The following is a 20700-nucleotide window of genomic DNA, read 5'->3' as shown; positions in this document are numbered from 1 at the left end:
TCCCTTCCTCCTTTTCCACACACACTGCCTCTCCACCCTGTTCTTGGTGGTTCTCTGTGCTGCTCTGATGCTTGTGAAGGTACTCGTCGCACAGAGAAGATGATGTTTGGCTGGGGGAAGCAATACAAGACTTGGCTGCTGACTGTTGCAGGATTCAGTGGATGTAAGATATGTCCAACTATGCCAAGCAGAAGGCCAACTCCAGCACATGGTTCTCATTTTCTCCTCTGGGAGCCAGTGGGGAAAAGTCAAGACCTAGTTTAGGTCCTGATTTTTCCTGAGGTTTTTCATGCAGTCATTTAAATTAACATTACTCCATACCTCTCATTCCTGAGCAGGACAGACTCAGTACCCACACAAGGTTACTGGTACATGTGGTCAGTGGCTCTGCAGTCTGACTAGTTGGCTCAAGTTTTTCCTTCCCATGCTGTATGGAGAAGATGGTGGGGGCTGTTTCTGCAGTCAGAGGTATTGCACCATGTAGGATCCAGACCAGATGGCAAACCACACACCAGCTCTTGGCTGAGAGCACTTTGTACAATGGTACCTAACAACAGACACAACCATGGGAAAAACCTTAATATCTACAGAAAATGGAGATGAGCAACAGCAAATAACTAATTGAGCAAGTTGGCAGCAGAGTGCTCTGGGAGATGTCTCCTGTCTGACAAATGCCACCTGCCTGCCTGGTGCAGCTAAACCAGTTCAGCCTCTCACATTCAGCTTCTTCCCCATGGGGCCAGGACTTGGACATCATGCTCTCCGGTCCAGCACAAACACAGCAGGTGTTCTACAGACCTGATTCAATACTTCTCTCTCACAAGCCCCCAGTAGCTCCCCAGATGTTGATATTGCAACCCCAAGCATGTGATTTTAGCAGGATCCCACTTATTCTTGAGACCTGTTAGGCAAATAACTTTGTCACTGGCTACTTCCCAATCTGCAGATTTAGCAAGTGCACATTCTCCTCCATCATCCAGATCATTAATGGAAGTGCTGAGCAAAAACAGACCTACAACAGATGTCCCTGAATTTCACTCAACAGACCCCTTCCTTTTCAACAGTGAACTGTGGATAACTTTCTGGGTATAATTATCCAGTGGGTTTTGTACCTACCCAAATCCCATCTTGATCATTCTTAAAAGACACTTGACTGGCAGCCAAAGCTCTCCGTCACCATGTCTTTCTCTGGCAGAGAGGAAAATTGGATTATTTTGACCAGATTCTGTTCTTAATATGTCCACATAGCTCCCGCTCATCTCCATTGCTTACACATAGTGAGATTATTTGATCCAGTTTTGTTGGTTGGTTGGTTGGCTGGTTGGTGGTTTTTTTTGGGTTTTTTGTTTATGTTTATTTCTTAGGGGTTTTTTGGTTTGTTTTGTTTTTGTGGGTTTTTTATTGTTGTTGTGGGTTTGTTGGAGTTTTTTGTTTTGTTTTGGTTTGTTTGTTTTTGTTTTGGTTTTGGTTTTTTTTGGTGGGGTTTTGTGTTTGCTTGGGAGGAGTGGGGTTTTTCTTATGTTTTTTTTTGAGTGGGGGATTTAACTGTGAGCAGTTCCTGGCTCTTGGCCTCAGTCCCCATTTTGAAGAGAGGAAACTTCTTCGGGAATTCTCATCAATAACAATGACTAATTCTGGGATTGCTTTGTGTGAGGTTCACCACACGGAGAGGGTCTGAAAAAATCGCGTTTATCTGAATCCTCTCTTCCTTGCACCTTTTTATTCAAGGCCAGGCTTTAGCCCCCATCACCAGCACGGCTTGTGCTCTCCACTCCCCCGCAGCTGTGTCTGAAGGCTAACACGGAGCGCACCGACGCTGGGTGTCCTCAGCAGCTGCCGCGCTTCTTCCCCTCAGCCGAGAAGCAGCAGGCACCGTTCCCGGCTCGCGTCCTGCTCACACGGCGGGGGGTGTTCCGACTCCTCGTGCTCGGTGCGTGCTGCCAGTAAAGCCCCGAAGCGCGGAGTGGGTGCGCACCTCCGAGCCGCTGCTGTACATGTTAAGGCTGGGCTCAGAGAGGTCCGCAGCCGTGAGAAGTGGCTCTAATTTCGGCCCCAGGCGCCGTTCAGGGCCCGGTGCCGCCGGCACCGTGGGTCCGGCCCGTCGCGGCCTGCAGCGCCCTCAGCGCGGGCGGCGGCGCCACCTAGCGGCGGGCTGCGGGGCGCCGCGCTCCCGCCCGCGGGACTGACACAGCCTCCGGGAAAAAAATCCCACTAGCGGGACACCCACACGGCCTCCGGGAAAAAATTCCCACTGGCGGGACACCCACACGGCCTCCGGGAAAAAATTCCCACTGGCGGGACACCCACACGGCCTCCGGGAAAAACCGTCCCCCTCGCTCCCACCCACTCCCCAGCCCGGCTTCACCGGCTCTCGCAGCCTGGAGCTCCATCTGCTCCCGCCCCCGCCACATCTCCGTGCCTGCAGCACGTCCTCTGCCCGGCCCGTGCCGGAGCTGCAGGGCTGCTCCCCTACATCCCGCACTCTCTGCGCATCCCTTCATCCGCCCCTAAAACAAGTTGCTCCAGCTGTGCAAGGGTCCTCAAAGACACCTTCAGCGGGGACCACGGCTTCCCCCTGAGCAATGATTCCTCCACGGGAGGCAACCGATTGCTCTCTGTGCCCTCGAAGTAAAAAAAAAAAACCAAGATAACAAAAATAGACAAAACCTCAAGATATATCCCCTCCAAAGTAGGCCTGCTGTCTGTTTCAGCTCACCAGCACACATAAGAAGGATTTTTCTTTACAGAGTATCAGGAGAAGACATTTCTAGGAAGCTTCAGGGAAACAGCACTGACCTGGGAAAGGAGGGTGCTATAATTAGCCCCCAAGCCCCAGAAAGCACCACGACCTTCCTCACACCCACAGGTAGGCACTCCAGACAACTTACCAAATAACAACAACAATGTGAAAGATTTGCCTAGCTAGGTCTGTGAAGTTTATTTCTCTCTTCTTTTGCCAGAGAGAACAGCAGACCAAAGAGGTCGATGCTGGGCTGGCTGATGGTGAGCATTCCCTGGAGAAGGCACAGGGGGGATAAGGCAAGGCCTCCTGACAGCATTTGGAAAGGCAGTATCCTCATCTTGTGTGGAGGGATGTGGCTATTTGAAAAGCTGCAGTGCCTCTTGGAGGGGGACAGAGGGTTCCTGCAAGACTCTCTGCAAACCCTCCTTCTACTGTGTTGATTCTTGCCCCTCGAAAGATACTTTCCACTCCAGCAGCCTGCATGGAAGGATCTACAAAAAGGTCTTAGCTGAAGCCCTCTGGAGATGCAGAGCCCTGCATCCAGAGCCCTGCTCTGCACTGCTGAGTGGGGGCAGTGCCTGCAGAGCAAGGTGGATTAGGCAGCTCACCTCATGCCATAGAGCATCACCTCTGAAGCACCAAGACCATGCCAGGAAGTTTAGATAGAAAAAGAGCAACTGTGAACTCACCATTTCTTCAATGTTTTGTGTGTGGCCAGGCCCAGAGAGTTGTGGTGAATGGAGATAAATGCAGGTGGTAGACAATCACTAGCCGTGTTCCCTGAGGCTCTGTTTTGGGGCCAGTCCTGACAGTTTTATTGATGATCTGGACATGCGGATTGAGTACATCCTCAGTAAATTTGCAGATGACACAAAGTTGGGTGGGAGTGTTGATCTCTGGGGTAGGAAGGCTCTGCAGGGACACCTGGACAGATTCAATCAGTTGGCTCAGGACAACTGCAGGAGGCTGAATAAGATGAAGCGCTGGTTCCTGCACTTGTGTTGCAGCAACTCCAGGTGTAGCTACAGGCTCCTGAAGGAGTGGCATGAAAGCTGCTCAGAAGAAAAGGACTTAGGCTCAATATGAACCAGCAATGTGCCCAGGTGGCCAAGAAGGCCAGTGGCACCCTGGCCTATAGCAAGAAGAGTGTGGCCAACAGGACCGGGAAAGGGATTGTGTCCTTGCACTTGGCACTGGTGAGGCCACAACTCAAGTACTGCTTTCAGTTCTGGCCCCTTCATTTCAGAAAGGGCATTGAGGTGCTGGAGCATGTCCAGAAATACTCTTGAAAGATCTAGAAAACTTGTCATATGAGGCATGGCTGAGGCAGCTGTGTTTGCTTTGTCTCAAGAAGAGGAAGCTCCAGGGGGACCTCATCACTCTCTACAACTGCCCAAAAGGAGGTTGCAGTGAAGTGAGGACAGGTCTCTTGTGTGGCTGCAGAGAGGACAAGAGGAAAAGGCCTAGAGCTGAGACAAGGGAGACTCAGATTAGATATTACAAAAATTTTTCACTGTCAAGGTGGTCAAGCATTGGAATAGGTTGACCAGGAATGTGGTGGAGTCACCACCCTGGAGGTGTTTAAGAGGCATCAGGACCTGGTGCTGAGTGATGTGGTTTAGCAGTTACAGTGGTAGTGCTGGGTGGATGGTTGGACTTGATGTGCTTAAAGGTCTCTTCCAACCTTGATGATTCTGTGATTCTGTGTATCAGCACAGATGCCCAACACAGCTGAGGGAGCATGCCTGGGGCAGCTGTAGACAGATTGGAGAGCTGGCAGTTGCTTTACCAGGACCACAGCTGTTACAGAAAGTGCCCCAAATAGCACCATGCAGGAGCGAGACTACCCCATTACTCCCCTATGTTCTCCATCCCCTCTCTGAAGAGACCTAAATGTGGAAGCCAGTTTATTCCCCAATACTTCAGCTGACTGCTCCTGCCTTTCCCACAGCTGAGGAAGGTGCTACTACACCACTACTCAACATGCTGCCAAGTCCAGAGCAGGAGCCCTTGTCAGGGAAGGCTGGACAGGGCAAAGGCTGCTGCCATCTCCCAGCATTGGAAGTACAGCCCAGATCCCTGTGGTAACTTTCCAGTCCCCTGCATTAAAATGCCAAATCTCATTCACCAGGTAGGAGCCAACACCCACCTAAAGGCTTGGACCCTAAGACTGAGGCTCTGAGGCATATCTTGGTTTTATGAAGCACACTGATGTGCTCATTTCAGATGGTAAAACAAAAGCCTGAATTTTTTATCATCTCTCTCTCACTTCTGGCTCCCTAGTGGTGAGCAAAGGCACTCAGGCAGCACAACAGGCTGATGCCTGCAGAAGGGGTAAGCACAAAGGGACAGCCTGCTGGGCATGTTGCTAACCCTCAGGAAGACACAGTGTCAAGATAGTGAAGGCAGCACTCCTCTCACAATTCTGTACAAAGATCAAGTATGAAAAAGGCATCAAATCAATCAATACATGACAGTATTTATTAGTTGTTTTAACACATCACCCAGTGAAGATGCACCCAGCCCATGAGACTCCCAGCCCATGAGACTGGGCATGGGCTGGGACAATTGGCAATGCCTGACATACTCTGCAGGACAGAGCTGCTTAAATTAAGCATTAATTTAATTTAATTTTTGATTTCTGGTTGCTACTCAGGTAAGCTTTCATGAAGAAGTTGGAGAAGAGGGCCAATAAAGTGGTATACAAGCCTGATGAAAGGAAAAGCATTGTCCAGGTACCTCGGCAGAGCTTATCATCCATCCAGAAGACAATAAAGATGTTCATTATTACAAATCCTGTCATCTGCACCATCTGTGAAGTGGTGATTAGCATGGTGATGGAGCGCGGTACCCGGAAGCCCATGGCTGTTACAGTGTAGTACAAGTACATCACAGAATGGATACTGAGGTTCAAGGCTGCGTTCCACCCCATACCAATGGCCATAATCTTATAGCCATACCAGCTCATAATCATCGTTAAAAGGTGGTGGTACCAGTGGACGAACATGAGCTTCTTTTTCCGGAGAACAATGAATAGAGTGTCACCTGGGGTTGGGGGAGAGGTGTATCATTAATCAAGTGAAAACACAGCAGTTGCACGAGTTTTCACATGAAACAGACCAAGCAAGCTTCAATGCTGTAGCCATTATGTGGTTTGATCCCACCAAAACTTAGGTTCCCATTGAAATCATCTGTGTTGAAAAAGACCATTTGGGCACCCTACCTTCTGGCATGTTTGTAGTATAAGAGCCCCTAGCCCCAGGCTTGCTTTCCCAGATCTACCTGCACTGCATCTCCTACTGGCTCTTTACTTCTTTTTATGAAAACTGAGCATAAAGCACAGTTCCCTGCCTGTCTGCTGTCCCCTCGCCACGGTCATTCCAGTGCAGAATTGCCTAGTCCAGGCACTGGCCTGGGGATCAAACTACAACAGTAACATCAGGCTGCAACCCCATGGGGAGCAAGCATATCATTTGAGTTGAGCAATAGGGAGCAACAAAATGAGTGACATATGCAAGGCTAAGCAGCTCTTTTCTCCAAGTAACATTTGGAAAGATGTTTCTGTAAAAGAAAATCTGCTTGTAAAAGCAAAGTGGTTATAAACACATGGGATAAGGAGAAGTTTTAGACTCACCCATTTCGACAAGTTTGCTCAGTGCAAATAGATACATCCAAAGCTTGGAAACAGGGTGGATGTAGAAAGATTGACTACACACTGATTGCTTAAATCCCTTGGTAAGGAGGAGGAAGGCCACCTGCTTCCAGACCCGACAGGCTGCAATCAAACTGCAAGAAAACCAGAAGAGAGCTGAACACTGTGCCCAGGGCCTCAACATAGCCTCTGACAGCTCTGCATCCATGGATATTCAGTTGACTCCATCTTGATGCTCAGGGCAACCTCAGTGACATTTAAACAAACTTTTGCGTTCTTAGACTTTCTAACAAGTTTTATCCAGGATTGAAAGCCTATTCCTGCAAGACAAAGCAGCATGAAAGAGCGCCTCCTCATTACACCCCCTGCTTGAAGAGTCACAAGTGCAGAAGCTGCCCTCCCTGATGAAAAATGGAGGACAATTTTGCTGATGTTCACCTTTTGACATGGGCCCACAGGACAGGCCCAGGGAGCACTTATAACCTCCTGTGGCAGGTAACTCCTACAGCTTATGAGAAGAAATACCATTTTTCTTTGTTATCAACCTGTGTGTTTCAATCACACAAGCTTGTCTCTGAACAGACCATGAACAGCTATCCCCTGACCTCCCCTCTCCCACAGCATGTGATTTTACAGACCACTGCCATACCCTACCCTGACAGAGGACAACCAGTGTCCCTTTGACCTTGTCAAAGCCAATTGGAGTTACAAAGGCAGTAATCTAGTTTTTCCCACCAAATATACAGCAAAAGTTGTGGAGATGAGGGGAATTTTCTAAAATTGACATCTGCTTGTTTAAATACAGAGCATGGGTTGAAACATTTTCATGGCCACTGCAGGAAACCTTTACCATAAGACTGGACAGCTTGAAAACACATTTTAGATTAATCTTTTGTGCTTCTGTGAGTGTGGCAGAATCTTCCCCACCTCCTATACAATGGGATTAGAGAAATGGGGGGTGGGGGGTGTAGGGGAAGAGAAAGAAATCTAAATTTTAAAAAGAAATAGACCTCAAATAAACTTGTAATTGGCAGGCACCCTTTGAGTGAGGGAAAATGTCTGCTCTTGCAGGCTTCACTTTCAAATCTACCCACCAATGATTTTCAAGCACTCTCACCAGTGATCTTTTTGAAACTCATTGGACTTGCTGGAGCATTTCTGGTGAGAAATAAACGACTTGTATAAAGTAGGTCACTCCCCTAGGTGGAAAGGGCCTTCAAGAGGAAAAATTTATTTCCCTAGTGACATAGTGGATAACCAGAACTTTTGATCAGTCTAGTTCTGAGGGAAAGTCTACAGCTGTCTCCAGATTTAGCAAAGGCTCTTACCTGAACAAAGTCAGGCTGAAGGACCACAGGATCAGTGGTGCACGCAGATTGAAGGGCCTCCGTTCCTTCATGAAATGCTGGATACCAAAGATCAGGATGAAATAAATAACAGCAAAAATAAAAGACTTTTGCCTGCAAGTAGAGAAGAGGAAACAGTCAGGAAAAGGCCCAAACTGACCAACTTTTAGCCAGACTTCTGTAGCCCCAGAAAAGTATTCTCACCAAGAAACAAAAGATCTCCTATTCTTGTGTTAAGTTGGGTTTGGTCACAAGAAGCCTGCCCTGGCAGTGAGCAAGCAAGAACCCTGGGGACTGTACAAAAGAAAGCGAACTGCTACACCATGGAGATTTCCACAAGACCTTGATGGGATGAGGCAGGTTCTGGTAGCCTGTGAGCAGGATCCAAAGCAAACACATCAATGCACCTTATCCTTTTACACATGAGATTCTACAGGTAGAAGATGTCTGTACAGGATGTCTAAAAAGGCCAGTTTCATGTAAGCTAGAGACTCAAGTGCCTTGTGTTACATCCCACTCCTTCCAAGGCTTTAGTGCAGCACGGCAGGGCTGAGTGCCCTATTTGCCAGTGCCAGGGCTGCAGTGGCCATCCGTGGGTGCTCTTGGTCCTCTTGCCACGTCACCATCTCCCTACAAGCTGCAGCACCACCTGGACCACTGTTTGCTCTGCCACATGTACTGCTGCATCCCATCCTCCACAGCCTCAGGCATGCAGCCAGCGACCCCTAACCTCCTCTTTCTCTTCCCCCTAACCTTCTCTTTCGTGAAGTTCCTCACGCCTGATCTGCTAAAAGCAGCTGAACCCGATAGGGCTACCCAGGGTCCGGAATGCACCAGGTCAGCAACCTCCTCTCCTCTCACCAATTCTCCTCCATCCATTTCCTGGCTGCCAGGTGATTGAAGTTCTTCTCGAAGTCATACTCCCCCAGCGGCTGCAGCTCCGACGGGTCAACGTTTGCTTCCATATTCAGCATCCCCGGGAGCGACCCGAAACGAGGCACTCCCGCACGCCTCACCGGTGGATATAGCCCCGGGAATGCGCTCCGCCCCAGCATTGCACCGCGGCGGGGGCGGGACTGGGAGCCGCCCGGTCCGACGGGGAGAACGGAGCCTCCCGCTCCTTGTGCTGGGTAAGGAGGGGGAGGCTCCGGTCACCCAGCCAGGCTGAGCGGGAGGTCCTCCCGTTCCCCATCCAGCCCAGTTCGTCCCTCAGCAGACGGGCAAGGTGATTCCAACACTGTGACCAGCAGCGGGCAGAAATTCCCTTACCCTGACTGCGGTTAGCTATTGTGCCTTCTTCACCATGGACTGAAGCATCTGGACGCTGCTGGAGACTAGATGGGTTCCAGGTAATCTCCCACTTAAGTTCCTGTAGCTGAAAATGGCTCCAGCACGAAGTCCCCTGAATGCAGCATATCTCATTGCACCCCCATGTCACTTCACTCATGGTGGTGTCTCTCCCAAGTGTCGTGTCTTTACACACGTGCAGCAGCTAAACCCTACAAAGCTCACAGACTTGGGAGGGGTTTGCCTCATGCAGGCATCACTGCACCTGCACACAAGTCATCTGCTTAACTGCTGCCTCTTCAAACAGGTGAACATTTATCTGGGTGAGACTTTTCATAGGATTGTAGAATGCTTTGGGTTGAAACTGACCTTAAAGATCATCTAGTTCCAACCCCTCTGTCATGGGGAGGGACATCTTGCACCACACCAGCCTACACAAAGCCTTATCCAGCCAGGCCTTGAACTCTTCTAGGGTTTGGGCATCCACAATTGTCTCTGGTTTTGGCAATGCAGTAGTATGAGAAAATCAGAAACTAATTTGACATGTAGGAATTAAAATCCCTTGGTGATTTTTGTACCACCCCTGACTTGCACTTCCCATTTTGCAGAACGCTTGCATGTATCTGTGGAAAGTTCAGCTTACACATGTCAGCAGCAGTGGTTTTACCATACCTCACACAGGGAAAATGCCCTCTGCATAGCATGAGCTCCCACTGTACCTTGCACAGCTCTCACTTTAGTATTTCCAGCTTCAAGGAGGCCCTTCCCCTTCCAGAGGCCCTCAGGCCAGGGATTGTGCAGTCTCCATTCCTAGGTCACTTGTCTTTCATCTTTCATTGCCTACTTTGGGCAGTAACATAACCTGGCAGAATATTCAGGTACATGCTGAAGAAAACTTTCATCTGTTGCAAGGGCTTCTGTATGCCACAAGAACAGGTACAACCACCAATAAAGCCAAGGGTAAGAGCAGAGAAGAGGCAGCACAATAACACAAACCTTTTGCACTTCTAATGCATACAAGTCGATGTTCAGTCTCACTATTTAGCAGCAAAGCCATATTGGGAACCTTATAAATTTATCCCTCTCCATGCTCTTGACACTGGTCTCACTGCTGCTGACTTCTTTGCCTGCATATTGTCTGTAGATTCACTGTTCTTAGACAGAGTGCAGTTGTTAGCTGTTTGAGGCACTACAAGTACAAAATATCTGCTTGTTTCACCTATGTTTTAGCAACTGTTGAGCAAGGCCTCCTTTATGTAAGATGCCATACAAGAAGAGAAAAAACCTTTAAATACTTGTTGAGAGATGCAAGGATGAGTTGGATTACCTGAGTAGAAAATGTCCTGATATTGACATAATTTCTTATTCCTAATGTAGTTCTAGGTTCAGCAAAGTTTTCCTTTTGAAACTGTTTCATGCCATATGAACAAGAACAATGCCTCTCCTAGGGCAGGTCTGTCCATCCATCTCTTAGGTGATGGCATGTACAGTTACAGAAGGAGCTCAGGACTGCAGCTCTTTGGTACCACCTGAGCAGGCAGCTGGCAGCCCTCTCCGGCTGTCTCCTTGGCAGATGGGAACAAGAACAACACATGTAAAGAACAGAAGCAGATAGAGGATGCCAAGAGCCTCATCCCTGCTGAGACACATTTCTTGCTTAATAAGGCAGGCTTTGTCACAGAGTGAAACATCACCTGCACAATCCAGATGCAGTTGTGACATTCTTGTTATCCTCTTTTCTCCCCACTGTCAAATACATCTGTCTGCACTCCTGGATCTGGGTGGATTAGCACACAGAGAGCTGCCATGTCCAGTGCCTGGTCAGAAGCACTGTTGGACTCAGAACACTTTAGAAGCTGACATGCAATGTAGACTTCAGAGTGACTTGTAAATAAAGAGATGAGCTTATTTTCACACATCATAGTGAATTGCACAGAGCTCAGCCAGTGCAGGTGAGGAAGTGGAGGCCCAGCAGCATTTCACACAGAGCAGGAACATCAGGGCTGCAGTACTGAATCAATGGGAGGGGAGCACTTCATTCTTCTGTCTTCCAACTGAGTGGGAAGGAGACAGAGATCCTATGGAACAGAAGCCTTCATGCCTTTATTTTGAGCCCAAAATGGCTAGGTAGGACCTCAAAAGAAAGGAAAATTTTGTGAGGACCATGAAATAACATTGTGGATCCTTATGGGGAGCTGGGTCCCATTAGATTGCTTCTACAGAATTCCAGAAATAATTTTTCTCTGAGGTAGCCCTAAATAGAAGAAATTCTCACTAAAAGCTTAAATTGCTATTTTCAACGAGAGCTTCAGTTTTCTGGTAAAGATTCACTTTTTCACTGATACGTGGAGAGAGAACTAGTTTCTGATATGGTGACTGAGCATCACCTACACTCTTATTTGCCCTGTGGTCAAGAGTACAAGAGAACTGATTTTTGCACAAAATCACATTTTTCATCTCAAGTCTTGAAAAAAGTTTCCTGTAACAGGACAGTAAACAACAAATAGACTACTTTTGTGGTAGATAGCACATTTGCCTTCTGTCAAGTCTTGAAAGCATAAAGATATTTGTGAAAGACTCCAGGTACAGTTCAGAATGAGTAACAACATGCCAAATGCTGGTACAATCCAAAGTCCAGGAAGTGGTTTCTAGAAAGACAGAATGCATAACCTCTTTTCTAAGAATACTGCAAATTAACAAAACCAAAACTTTAGGAAAGATAAAGGACAACAAGCATTTACAGCTTCCTAGCCTCATAGATCAACCACTTCCATAGCAAATGACACAAAAAAGATGACACAGAGAAGTCTGTAGGACTCAAACATAGTGGGTACACAGCAGGAGTCAAGACAGCAGCTTCAATAACTACAACAGGGCAAAATATTATAACTGTGTGGGTCAGAGGTAATGTGGCCACTAAAATCTTCAACTGCCTATTGGCTAGCTGACTGTCACTGTACTGCCACCAACTACCTGCCTGATCCACACAGATGGGGACAGGCAAACAAGGAGGCAAAGCTGCTGATTTAAAAAAAAAAATAAATTAAATATTAGTTATAGGTACAATATGCCAATTCAGATTTGCCTTAAATATGAGACTCCTGCAAGACAAGGGTATATACAGAGTCAGCCTCACCCAAGCTGCATCTTGCTGGTCTGAGTTACACTGCCATCCCTCGCAGTGCAGAGGACAGAGAGTTTTTTTGGCCATGAGACAAGGCTATTGCACTACCTCCAAATCAGCATGTTGTACTGCCCGTGATTGTTACTTGTGATTTACACATCAGAGCCGTGAAAGCCATGGAGGGATCTCCTTGCACAAGCACTGCAAGCTTTCAGCAAAGCTTTGGACAATGATCTGATTCCATATGACACTCTTGACTGCAGAGAATATGCCTTCATATGTGGGCCCTCCCAGGGGCCATCTTGATCAAATTATCTTTTAACTCCTTTGACACCAAAAGAAGTGGAATGGCAGGTAAGGCATGATTTTACATATATCTCCACTTGTTTTAATTAGGTTTAATAGGTAAGAAGAAATGGTAAGGATAAGGAAACAAACCTTCTCCCTTGATTGATTCCCTGACTTTGGGAAGCAGCCTGGTTTTAACACATATTGCAGCAAAGAGCTTGACAGAAACTGCTGGAGGAGTTACCCTGAGCTATTAGGCTTACATTCAGCTAACACAAAACTTATGCCCACACAAGTGGTGAAACAGTGGAACAAATTGCCCAGAGAGATGGTAGATGTCCTGTCTCTCAAAACATTCAAGGCTGAATGGGGCCCTCATCAAGCTGACTTAGTTAAATATGTACCAACTCATTTCAGGGGTGTTGAGGCTGGGTGATGTTTGGGTCCCTTCCAAACCAAAACATTCTATGACAACCTCTAGATACAAAAGCTAGGGGTTTGCTGATACAAAATGAGATATTATTTACATTTATATTACATTATATTATTGACATTTTCTGGCATTCATATGTGGGCAGCTCTGATGAGCTTTTGTTTAGAAAGGGCAACAGCAAGTAACGCAACACAAAAAATAACACAGCTGTTTGAAAACCAAAGCCTCAAGCACACAAGCACACACAATTTTGCATAGATTGAAGCTTCATAAAAACCAGTCTGCAGAAAATTATTAAGAGCTGGCTTGGGTAAAACCCAGGCAGTGGGCATCACTTGTTTCAAGGAGAGGGAAGAGTTGCAGTGCAAGTGTCAGAGGCAAAGAGCTTCAGTCAGGAGGTAGGCAGGAGACACTGACTCAGGGAGGACTAAGACCTGTTCAGATTTAGCAATTTGCCTTCACTGCCTTGCTTTGTCAAGTTTAGCTATAAACCTTTCTCCCAGCCACCATGGCAGAGGTGCATTTCTTTGGAGATATAAGAGAATACAGGGATAAACCAGCAACCAGAGCTGCAGGAAAAGCTGTGGGAGACCCCACCCCAGTGCTGGGTAATTGTGAGCATGCCTGGACCTGAGGCTCAATGCCTCACAGTTCTGCTAGCAGAGGCCACCCTCTGGCCCCAGCCACCACAGCCCGTGACACCAAGGTCTCCACCAAGGGGCTCTCAGATGTTTGGCCGTTAGAGAGGAGAAAACACTGCAAAAGTACAGGGAGACATCACCTCCTGAACAAAGACCCAAAAGCAAGAGCAGGCAGGAGGTTTGCTGTGCTTCTTCCTGACTCTGGAGGTGTTAGCTGTCCTGCCCTGGTGAAACATGTCCTCAGGCCCAGGAGGAAGAGAGGATGCCCTGCTGTTTGCAAGCAGTCCATCGGTCTTCCTTCTGCTTCCCCAGCCTCAGATGAACTTCACTGCCTTGCAAGAGTCACCCAAGCAAGCTGGTACAAATAGTTTGGGGTCTAACAACCACACAGTATCAGAGGAAACAATCCTTCCTTGCAGCTCCCTGCATGATGTTTGACTAGAGGCCATTAAGAGACACAGCTCAGCAATAGCATCTCTTCTTTGTAGCCTGGCAGGATACAGCCATAATCAGCAGCCCTTGCATCTGTATCAGACCTTCACTGTACAGTGTTTGGGCATGGTCCTTTTCAAGGATGTGTATGATGATCATGAAATTTGGGCATTTAAGAACAATTTTGCATAGAGGAAGACAAAGTATTGTCCCTTCATGGATATATACATACTTTTAAAGATGCCTTCTGGGGAACACAGATGTGTTCTGGATGTGTCTGCCTTGCCTCTGCCATGCAAGACAGTGTTTTCCAAGCATGAAAAAAACCCAATATGCCCTGGATGGGAATATGAGACCTCTCAGAAGGGACCACTTGGAGTCCTTACTAGTGGCCAAGTTATTTCTTGATCTCTGTCCTAGTTGTTACCACTTTGAAAGATCTTTGAATAAAAAATATGAAAGGAACTAAGGGTTAAACATCCTAAGGGTTAAACGAAATGGTGTTGACATCAGGAGCTATTAACCCAAAGATGTCATAATCTGCAATGACCCTTCACGATAATGCTATCAACTCTAAGCTCAGGATTACAAATCCCATGTAAAACATCCATTATGCAAATCACTTCTAAGGAGCTCTTTTGTTGATACCCTATCATTTACAAACCCTTTTGTTCTCTAAAGCCTGTAAGTAGGCCCACTGGTGTTTGGAAACAATGATTAAAACAAGTACGTTGAGTGGGCATCTGGGCTTTTGCCTGGAGTTGCTATGTCTTCAAGCTTTGTTTGGAAAACAATAGTTGGATACACATAGAGACTCCAGAAAACCTGAGATTAGCAGAGAATCTTCTAATTTAATTTGGTGTCTGTTTTCACAGCTGAAAATTTAGAGGTGGAGACTATCTTAACTAACAAGTTCTTGAACTAACGCATGTACAAAAGTCTCACTGAAGGACTTCTGATTAAGATCAAAGGTGTCCTTTGAACAACCCAATCAGCTATCACAGAAGTCTCAAAGCTCAGGCTGAGTTTAAGAACACCTATAGGCATGCATGCACATACCTATTTGTGCTTTCTGAAGTGTTTATTAGAGAGAGACTTTGTACAAACATTCAGTATTTCTCAACCAGAATTGGTCCTGTGCCTTAAATAAGAGTAAGATAACCACAGCACAATAACAATTATTGCATTGACAAAATTGCCAGTGTGAGCTGTTGCCTACACTGGTCATGGTGTGTAAGAGCTCTCCACCCTGCATTCTCAAAAATACAAAGCATCTTCTGCTTTGCTAAACTAAGCAAAATTGCCCCAGGATCATTCACAGCCAGACTTTGCCAAGAGCTTTATGTTGACCCCTCTCCACTTAATCATTCTTGTGCTTCAGTCCCCAGTTTAATCGTCTCCTGTCCATAGTTACCAGAAGTTACACCAACACCAGACACGCACAAAACATCCCCTCTTTCCTCTGGTTGAAGTCTATCAAGACTGCAGAGTCCAGGTAAATTTGCAAATCCCAGGTGACACTGAGAGCACAAAACCAAAGCTCAGCACTGGGCTTTGTAGAACCCCCTGGCTACAGAAATGGGACTAAAATGCTATTCCTCTAACCCCAGAAGAAAGTGCTTGTTTCTGCCTTTTAACAAAACTCAACTAGTGAGCATTCATTCTACTTGCTTCTGCCTTGAGATCAATTTGATCACCAGTAAAGCTTGGATTGCCACCACCACTTACTTGACTCTTTTTGCAGAGCCCCTTTTGAAACACCTTTGGAAAGTCCTGATAATGAGGACCCACACACCTTTACCCAGCTCTGAACCAATACAGTTAGAGAACTCCTTGGTTAGCAAGGTATGACCTGCAAGGAGAAGAGTCCTCGAGCCTTTGTTCAGCATTTGGGGTTTTTTCAATTGATTTGTTACAAGACTTACTGTAATGCAACTTCCCTGATCAGACACAACCTCTTCTTACAGTATAGTTGCTGACTCCTTTTGCTACTGGGCAGTCCTGGAGAAAGGTGGATGGGATGTAATCCAAACACACAACTTTGAAAGATGTCTCTCTGCTGCCCAAAAGGTGTGCAGTTGTTTCTTCAGCTCCTCCCCACTTTGTAACCCAAACTACAGGCAGGGTTTTTAAGATCAGCTTTTACTAGTTTTGTTTTTTATTCTTGCCACGGCCCTCAGCTTCTTACCTGTTTAGTTTTAATGAAAATTAACCATTCAACTCTCCTTCTGAGTTAGTTTTGCTTTTAAAAAGACTGTCCTTAATAGCAGTCCATGTAGATCCTTGGTGGACTCGGGACATAGCCTTTAATATTTCCCCGCCTAGAGCCCGAAATCCAGCATTACCACTGCCTGAACTGATAGATGACCCAAAGCTTTGCAGGAAGGGCACTGAGGTTCAACACCATTCAAAGCATCTGTTGAACCTTGTTGGCATTATAACACAGAGTTTACCATTTGCAGAATGTGTAATATTGTTCATTTTTCTTTTTTCCCCGGCAAGATACACAGGCTAATCTGTGTTGTTTTCAATAATGGTTTGGATATTATTTTTCTGTTTATTAATGTACTTTTCTAAAAGCAAACATTAGCTATGTGGGGCTGCACTGCCCTTGTGAACCATACCATTCTGTTTTCAATAACTCCTGCAGCTTTCCTTGTTATCTTGGATTTCTCAAAACCTAATTCCTTTGAAGTACAGATGTATGGTTCTGCATATGACTATAACCACACTTATCTCTTCACAATAAAGCAGGATCCTTCTGGTTTTCCAGGATTGCCAATAACAGAAGAAAACTCAACTTTGCAAAACTCTCTACTAAAATAGCTGAGTTTTACATCGGCACATGGTTTGATTTTGGAAGAACTTGCGTTATAGAATCTCTTATAACTGAATTCAAAGGAGACAGGATAAGGTTAATCAGCAGCACTACTACCATAGTGCTAGCACAGATATATTACTAAATAATAATTCAAAAGTTTTCCTTAAAAACATTGCTACACAGCCATTCCTACTATGGACACCACAGAGAGTAGATGTAAGAACCTGAAAAATAGCTGGTTCCAGCTGCATCTCGCCCGGAGTCTTTTACAGCAGCTGGTAGAGTGGTCCTGATGAGGGTAAATTAGCTCAGCTGGAGAGGGAGAAGCATCTTAGCAGCAGTCCCTGAAAAAGAGGGAAGAGGCTGAGAGAGAAGGGAGGAGCTTTCCATATCCTGAAACATCAGCTATTTGGAGTGATTGGCTGCCCTCAGCTGTCCTGAAAGGCATAGTGTCCAGCTCCTGGCTGGTCTGTAATCTCTGCTTGATTTTGCAAGGATTTGGGAAGCCCTTCCAAAAGCACAGCTTGGGTGGTACCATGGGCATTTCTGGTTTTTGAGATCATACCTTGCCTGAGTACCTGGGAGAAAGCCTCTTTCCACTGCACTGCCTTCAGGGCTTGCTGTGCAGTTCCATTTGCCACGGCACAGCCTTAAGAAGGCCCTGGTGGGCACTGAGAGACTGGCTTGCTCCATCAGTGCTCTCAATGGCAAATGGCCACGGCTGGGGACCGGGGACTCGCAAAGCTTGGCTTGTTGCCTTCGTCTGTGGAAAATATTTGTAACCTGAAGCATCAGAGAAAAGCACTGCCCACACTCTCAGGAGCATCAGAGAGGTGCATAGGGACCATGAGGGAGATACCCACAGGCAGAGATGAGAGGCTGGGGCTGAGCCATGGCAAAGGGAAGGGGGTCGTGTCACAGAAGTGCTCTTTGTTTACTGTCATTAAACGGTGGGTAAGAAAAAAATCGTCCTCTCTACGCTTTTTTCTGCTATGACGGAGCGATTTCACACTCACCTGCAGAGGGAGACGGTTCCTCTTTATAAGCCAAATTTTGTTGACACGGTTTGGTGCCGCCGCCTTACTAGGCTGGAAAAACCAGATAGGGAATGGATGTGGCTGTTCGGGAGCCCACAGCCAGATTATCCCATGGAGATGCTGCCAGGGGTGTGCGGGGACCTTTCCAGAGCCAACCCTGGGGCTGGAGCAGCAGGAGTTTACGAGCTGGACGCAAAGTCCCTGAGGGGAGTAGGCTCCGAGGCAGTGCCAGGCCCCGCGGTGTGCCCCAGCGATGCTGCAGCTGCCGGCACTGGGCTGAGGGGTCACAGCAGGAGCCATGCGAGCGTGTGGCCTCTCCCCTTTCCTTCTCCCAACCAGGAGCAGCTCCCAGCACAGCAGCTGCCCCCAGCCCAGGCTTTGGGCAGAGCTGCGCAGCCATCACCTGGAAAACACGTTCATTTGCAAACCCAGGGTGTTTCCAAGCCAGGATGGCTCCAAATCACAGGGCTGCCGTGCCTCACGCAGAGTAGTTTTGTGAGGAGCTGTGGGGCCGGGTGAACCTGAAAAGCTGGCTCAAGCGTGCCCCGAACACCTCCCCGCCGTGCTCAGGGCCCTTGCAGGGAGATCCGCACACAGCAGCGAGACGGGGATGTTGCTGCATCCTGCGGGTACTGCTGCACCCCGCCCATGATGCCCCTGCCCTGCCAGGAACAGGACAGAGGGGCAGAAGAGAGCTTTGCCCTGTGCACAGCTCAGCTGGGCTTGCAGCTCTTGGGTGAGGCTTCTTCAGTCTTCTGCAAAGTACTGACTCATGTCCTACTTTTCCTTGAGGGGAAAAAAGAAAAGGCAAAAAGAGAGCTTGCTCCCTGCTTGCTGCCTCATAAACCCCAGTTTCAATTTTTTAATTTCCCAAGTTACACCACAGCCCTGCGTGCCTGCCTCAGTACCTATGACAGGGAGAGCATTTAGTAACTGTAGGCACCGTGCCCTGAGATCAGGCACCAAGCTGAAGGCAGAGCTGCATGAAGGATAAAGCTCACCCACATCCCTTCCCCCACCATGGCTTTTAATGTGTGTGACAGGCTGCTCATTAGTCCTAATTTAACTTAATAACTAGCTTAATGCCTTGTTATACTTTTCTTCTGTATTCAATACGGAAGGAATAACAAGGAGAAAAGTAAAGAGAGAAAGTTATGTGTTGATTAGGAAAAGATTTACAGAGGACAGAAATAAAGCTGGAAAAGCTAGAGGAGCCTTCATATTTAATGAGTATATTCAAATACTTCTACAAAAGCACCTTATAACTTACAGAATGGCTACTGACAGTTTCTAAGCTGGTACACAGCTTTTCCCAGGGAAGACTCTTTACTTCAGAGGTGCTTTTTGAATGTCCACTTCTTACTCACAGGGTCCTTGGGCAGGTTGGTGCTTTACTCCATTAGAAATAGTTGTCACCAAATTGTGGAATCACTTTTTAACAGACTGTATATATCTTGACTCCCTGGATAGACATGCATCCTAACTCTGCAATACCTTTGGGAATGAAAGCAGCCATGAGAAGTTCAAGAAGTTTAGAGAGTATCTGATAGGAGACAATATGCTAATGCTGGTTGTGGTGCTTGCTTGAACTTCTTTCTGAAATTGTGAATAGCAAGGCTGAAGCATAGGAAGATGGGCTCACATTTTTGTAAGTCCACACAGGCTCTTGGGCCTCAAGTACTCCTCCTTTGCTTGCAAACAAAGCAATGTACAGGTCTCTGTCCTCGTCAGGCCAGGGTGCCTCCATTGATGCACCAGCTTGCCAACATGGTGTGTTTGTCCTCTCCCTCTTTTTCCTTCAAGTTCAAAACAATCCAACATTGTCACCAAGCCGCAAGCTTGCCAATTCTCTTGCTGTATTCAGCCTAATCTAAACATCCAAACTCTCATGTAGGCAGCAGTAATGATCTCCTTCCACCTCAGAGATGACAAAATGCCCCACCTCCACCCCTTTGTCCAAACTCATCTGGAGATGACAACAAGGTCACCATAGTGCAACTGGAAACAGGCAGGAATGCTGAAAATTTTTGGCAATATCTTTTCTATCTAAAAATAAACCCCGAATCCCATCAACCCCTTAATTTCAACTTGCAGACAGAAAGGTGTCAGGTAGACAGTGTTCCTATTACTTATCTACAATGCACATTTCCCCTCTGATATCTTTTAGCACCTTGCTTCCTCTTCCTTCCATTAGGGCTATTAGGGTCCACAGCCTCAGGTCAGAGGGCATTAAGTCATGAAGTGCTGCTACAGAGCAAGGTTGATGGGTCATCCAAAGTCACCTTCACCTTAGCCCCTCTGCAAGCTGAGGACTGGGGAGGGAAGACAGCACTGCCTGGCTTCAGCAGACTCTCCACATCAGAGCCAGGCACTATTCCAACCTAGAGCAGCCCAGGAGCCCAACCAAACTACTGCTTCACAAGGTACAGTAGAAACACATCTTCCATCTGGGAAAAAAACCACATGGAACAGCAAGCAAGAGCAGAGCCTAAAACTACCAGCAAGGGCAGCTGTGGCAGTGAGGTGGCTCTCCAACTCCTGCTGGCGCTGCAGTGGCCCTGGTGGGAGCATGGAGCAGAGCCCTTGCTCCTCAGTGTGGGGTACTGGCTGTGGGACCATTGGATGACGCTGTGGGCAGCATCACTCCAGTTAGGTACACCTTAGAGTCCAGTGTGAGTAAAAACACATTAGGTATCACTCCATACCATGGCCCAAGTGGGGCAACAGCACTGCCTGTTCACGTCAAAATGAGCAGAGCTTGCTGCTTCTATAAATGGGTATGGCCCACTTCCAATGACCAGCTCTCTGAGCTATTGGCTGCTGCTCTTGTGGCCCTGCCACTTGCAGCTGTTCCAGATTTTTCTTTCATGAGAGGTTTGGAGATGCTATGGGCATG

General features: G+C 47.1%; 1 protein-coding gene across 1 annotated transcript; it reads right to left on the bottom strand.

The window, feature by feature from the left end:
* Positions 1 to 5360: 5360 nt before the first annotated feature.
* Positions 5361 to 8716, bottom strand: ELOVL3 (ELOVL fatty acid elongase 3). Its single transcript, XM_005520827.2, has 4 exons — positions 8603 to 8716; positions 7724 to 7855; positions 6378 to 6529; positions 5361 to 5788 (listed from the first exon to the last, which is right to left on the bottom strand). Exons 1-4 carry the CDS (start codon positions 8713 to 8715, stop codon positions 5361 to 5363), a joined length of 825 nt encoding a protein of 274 aa, XP_005520884.2. The 5' UTR covers position 8716.
* Positions 8717 to 20700: the final 11984 nt, after the last annotated feature.

Source organism: Pseudopodoces humilis, chromosome 9 (assembly GCF_049639895.1).
Source record: "Pseudopodoces humilis isolate 2021_Gansu_Grassland_sample_001 chromosome 9, ASM4963989v1, whole genome shotgun sequence".
Classification (NCBI taxonomy): Eukaryota; Metazoa; Chordata; class Aves; order Passeriformes; family Paridae; genus Pseudopodoces; species Pseudopodoces humilis.
Note: the sequence above shows the minus strand (reverse complement) of the source record. Positions and strands in the feature narration are given on the sequence as shown.

What these genes read in the sequence shown, in the direction of transcription:
- ELOVL3 (XM_005520827.2), bottom strand. Translation starts at nt 8,715, where the DNA reads ATGCTGAATATGGAAGCAAACGTTGACCCGTCGGAGCTGCAGCCGCTG. An exon ending in AAATGGATGGAGGAGAATTG is followed by an intron (nt 7,856 to 8,602) that starts GTGAGAGGAGAG and finishes CTCTACTTGCAG; the next exon opens with GCAAAAGTCTTTTATTTTTG. An exon ending in GAGCAAACTTGTCGAAATGG is followed by an intron (nt 5,789 to 6,377) that starts GTGAGTCTAAAA and finishes CCCCAACCCCAG; the next exon opens with GTGACACTCTATTCATTGTT.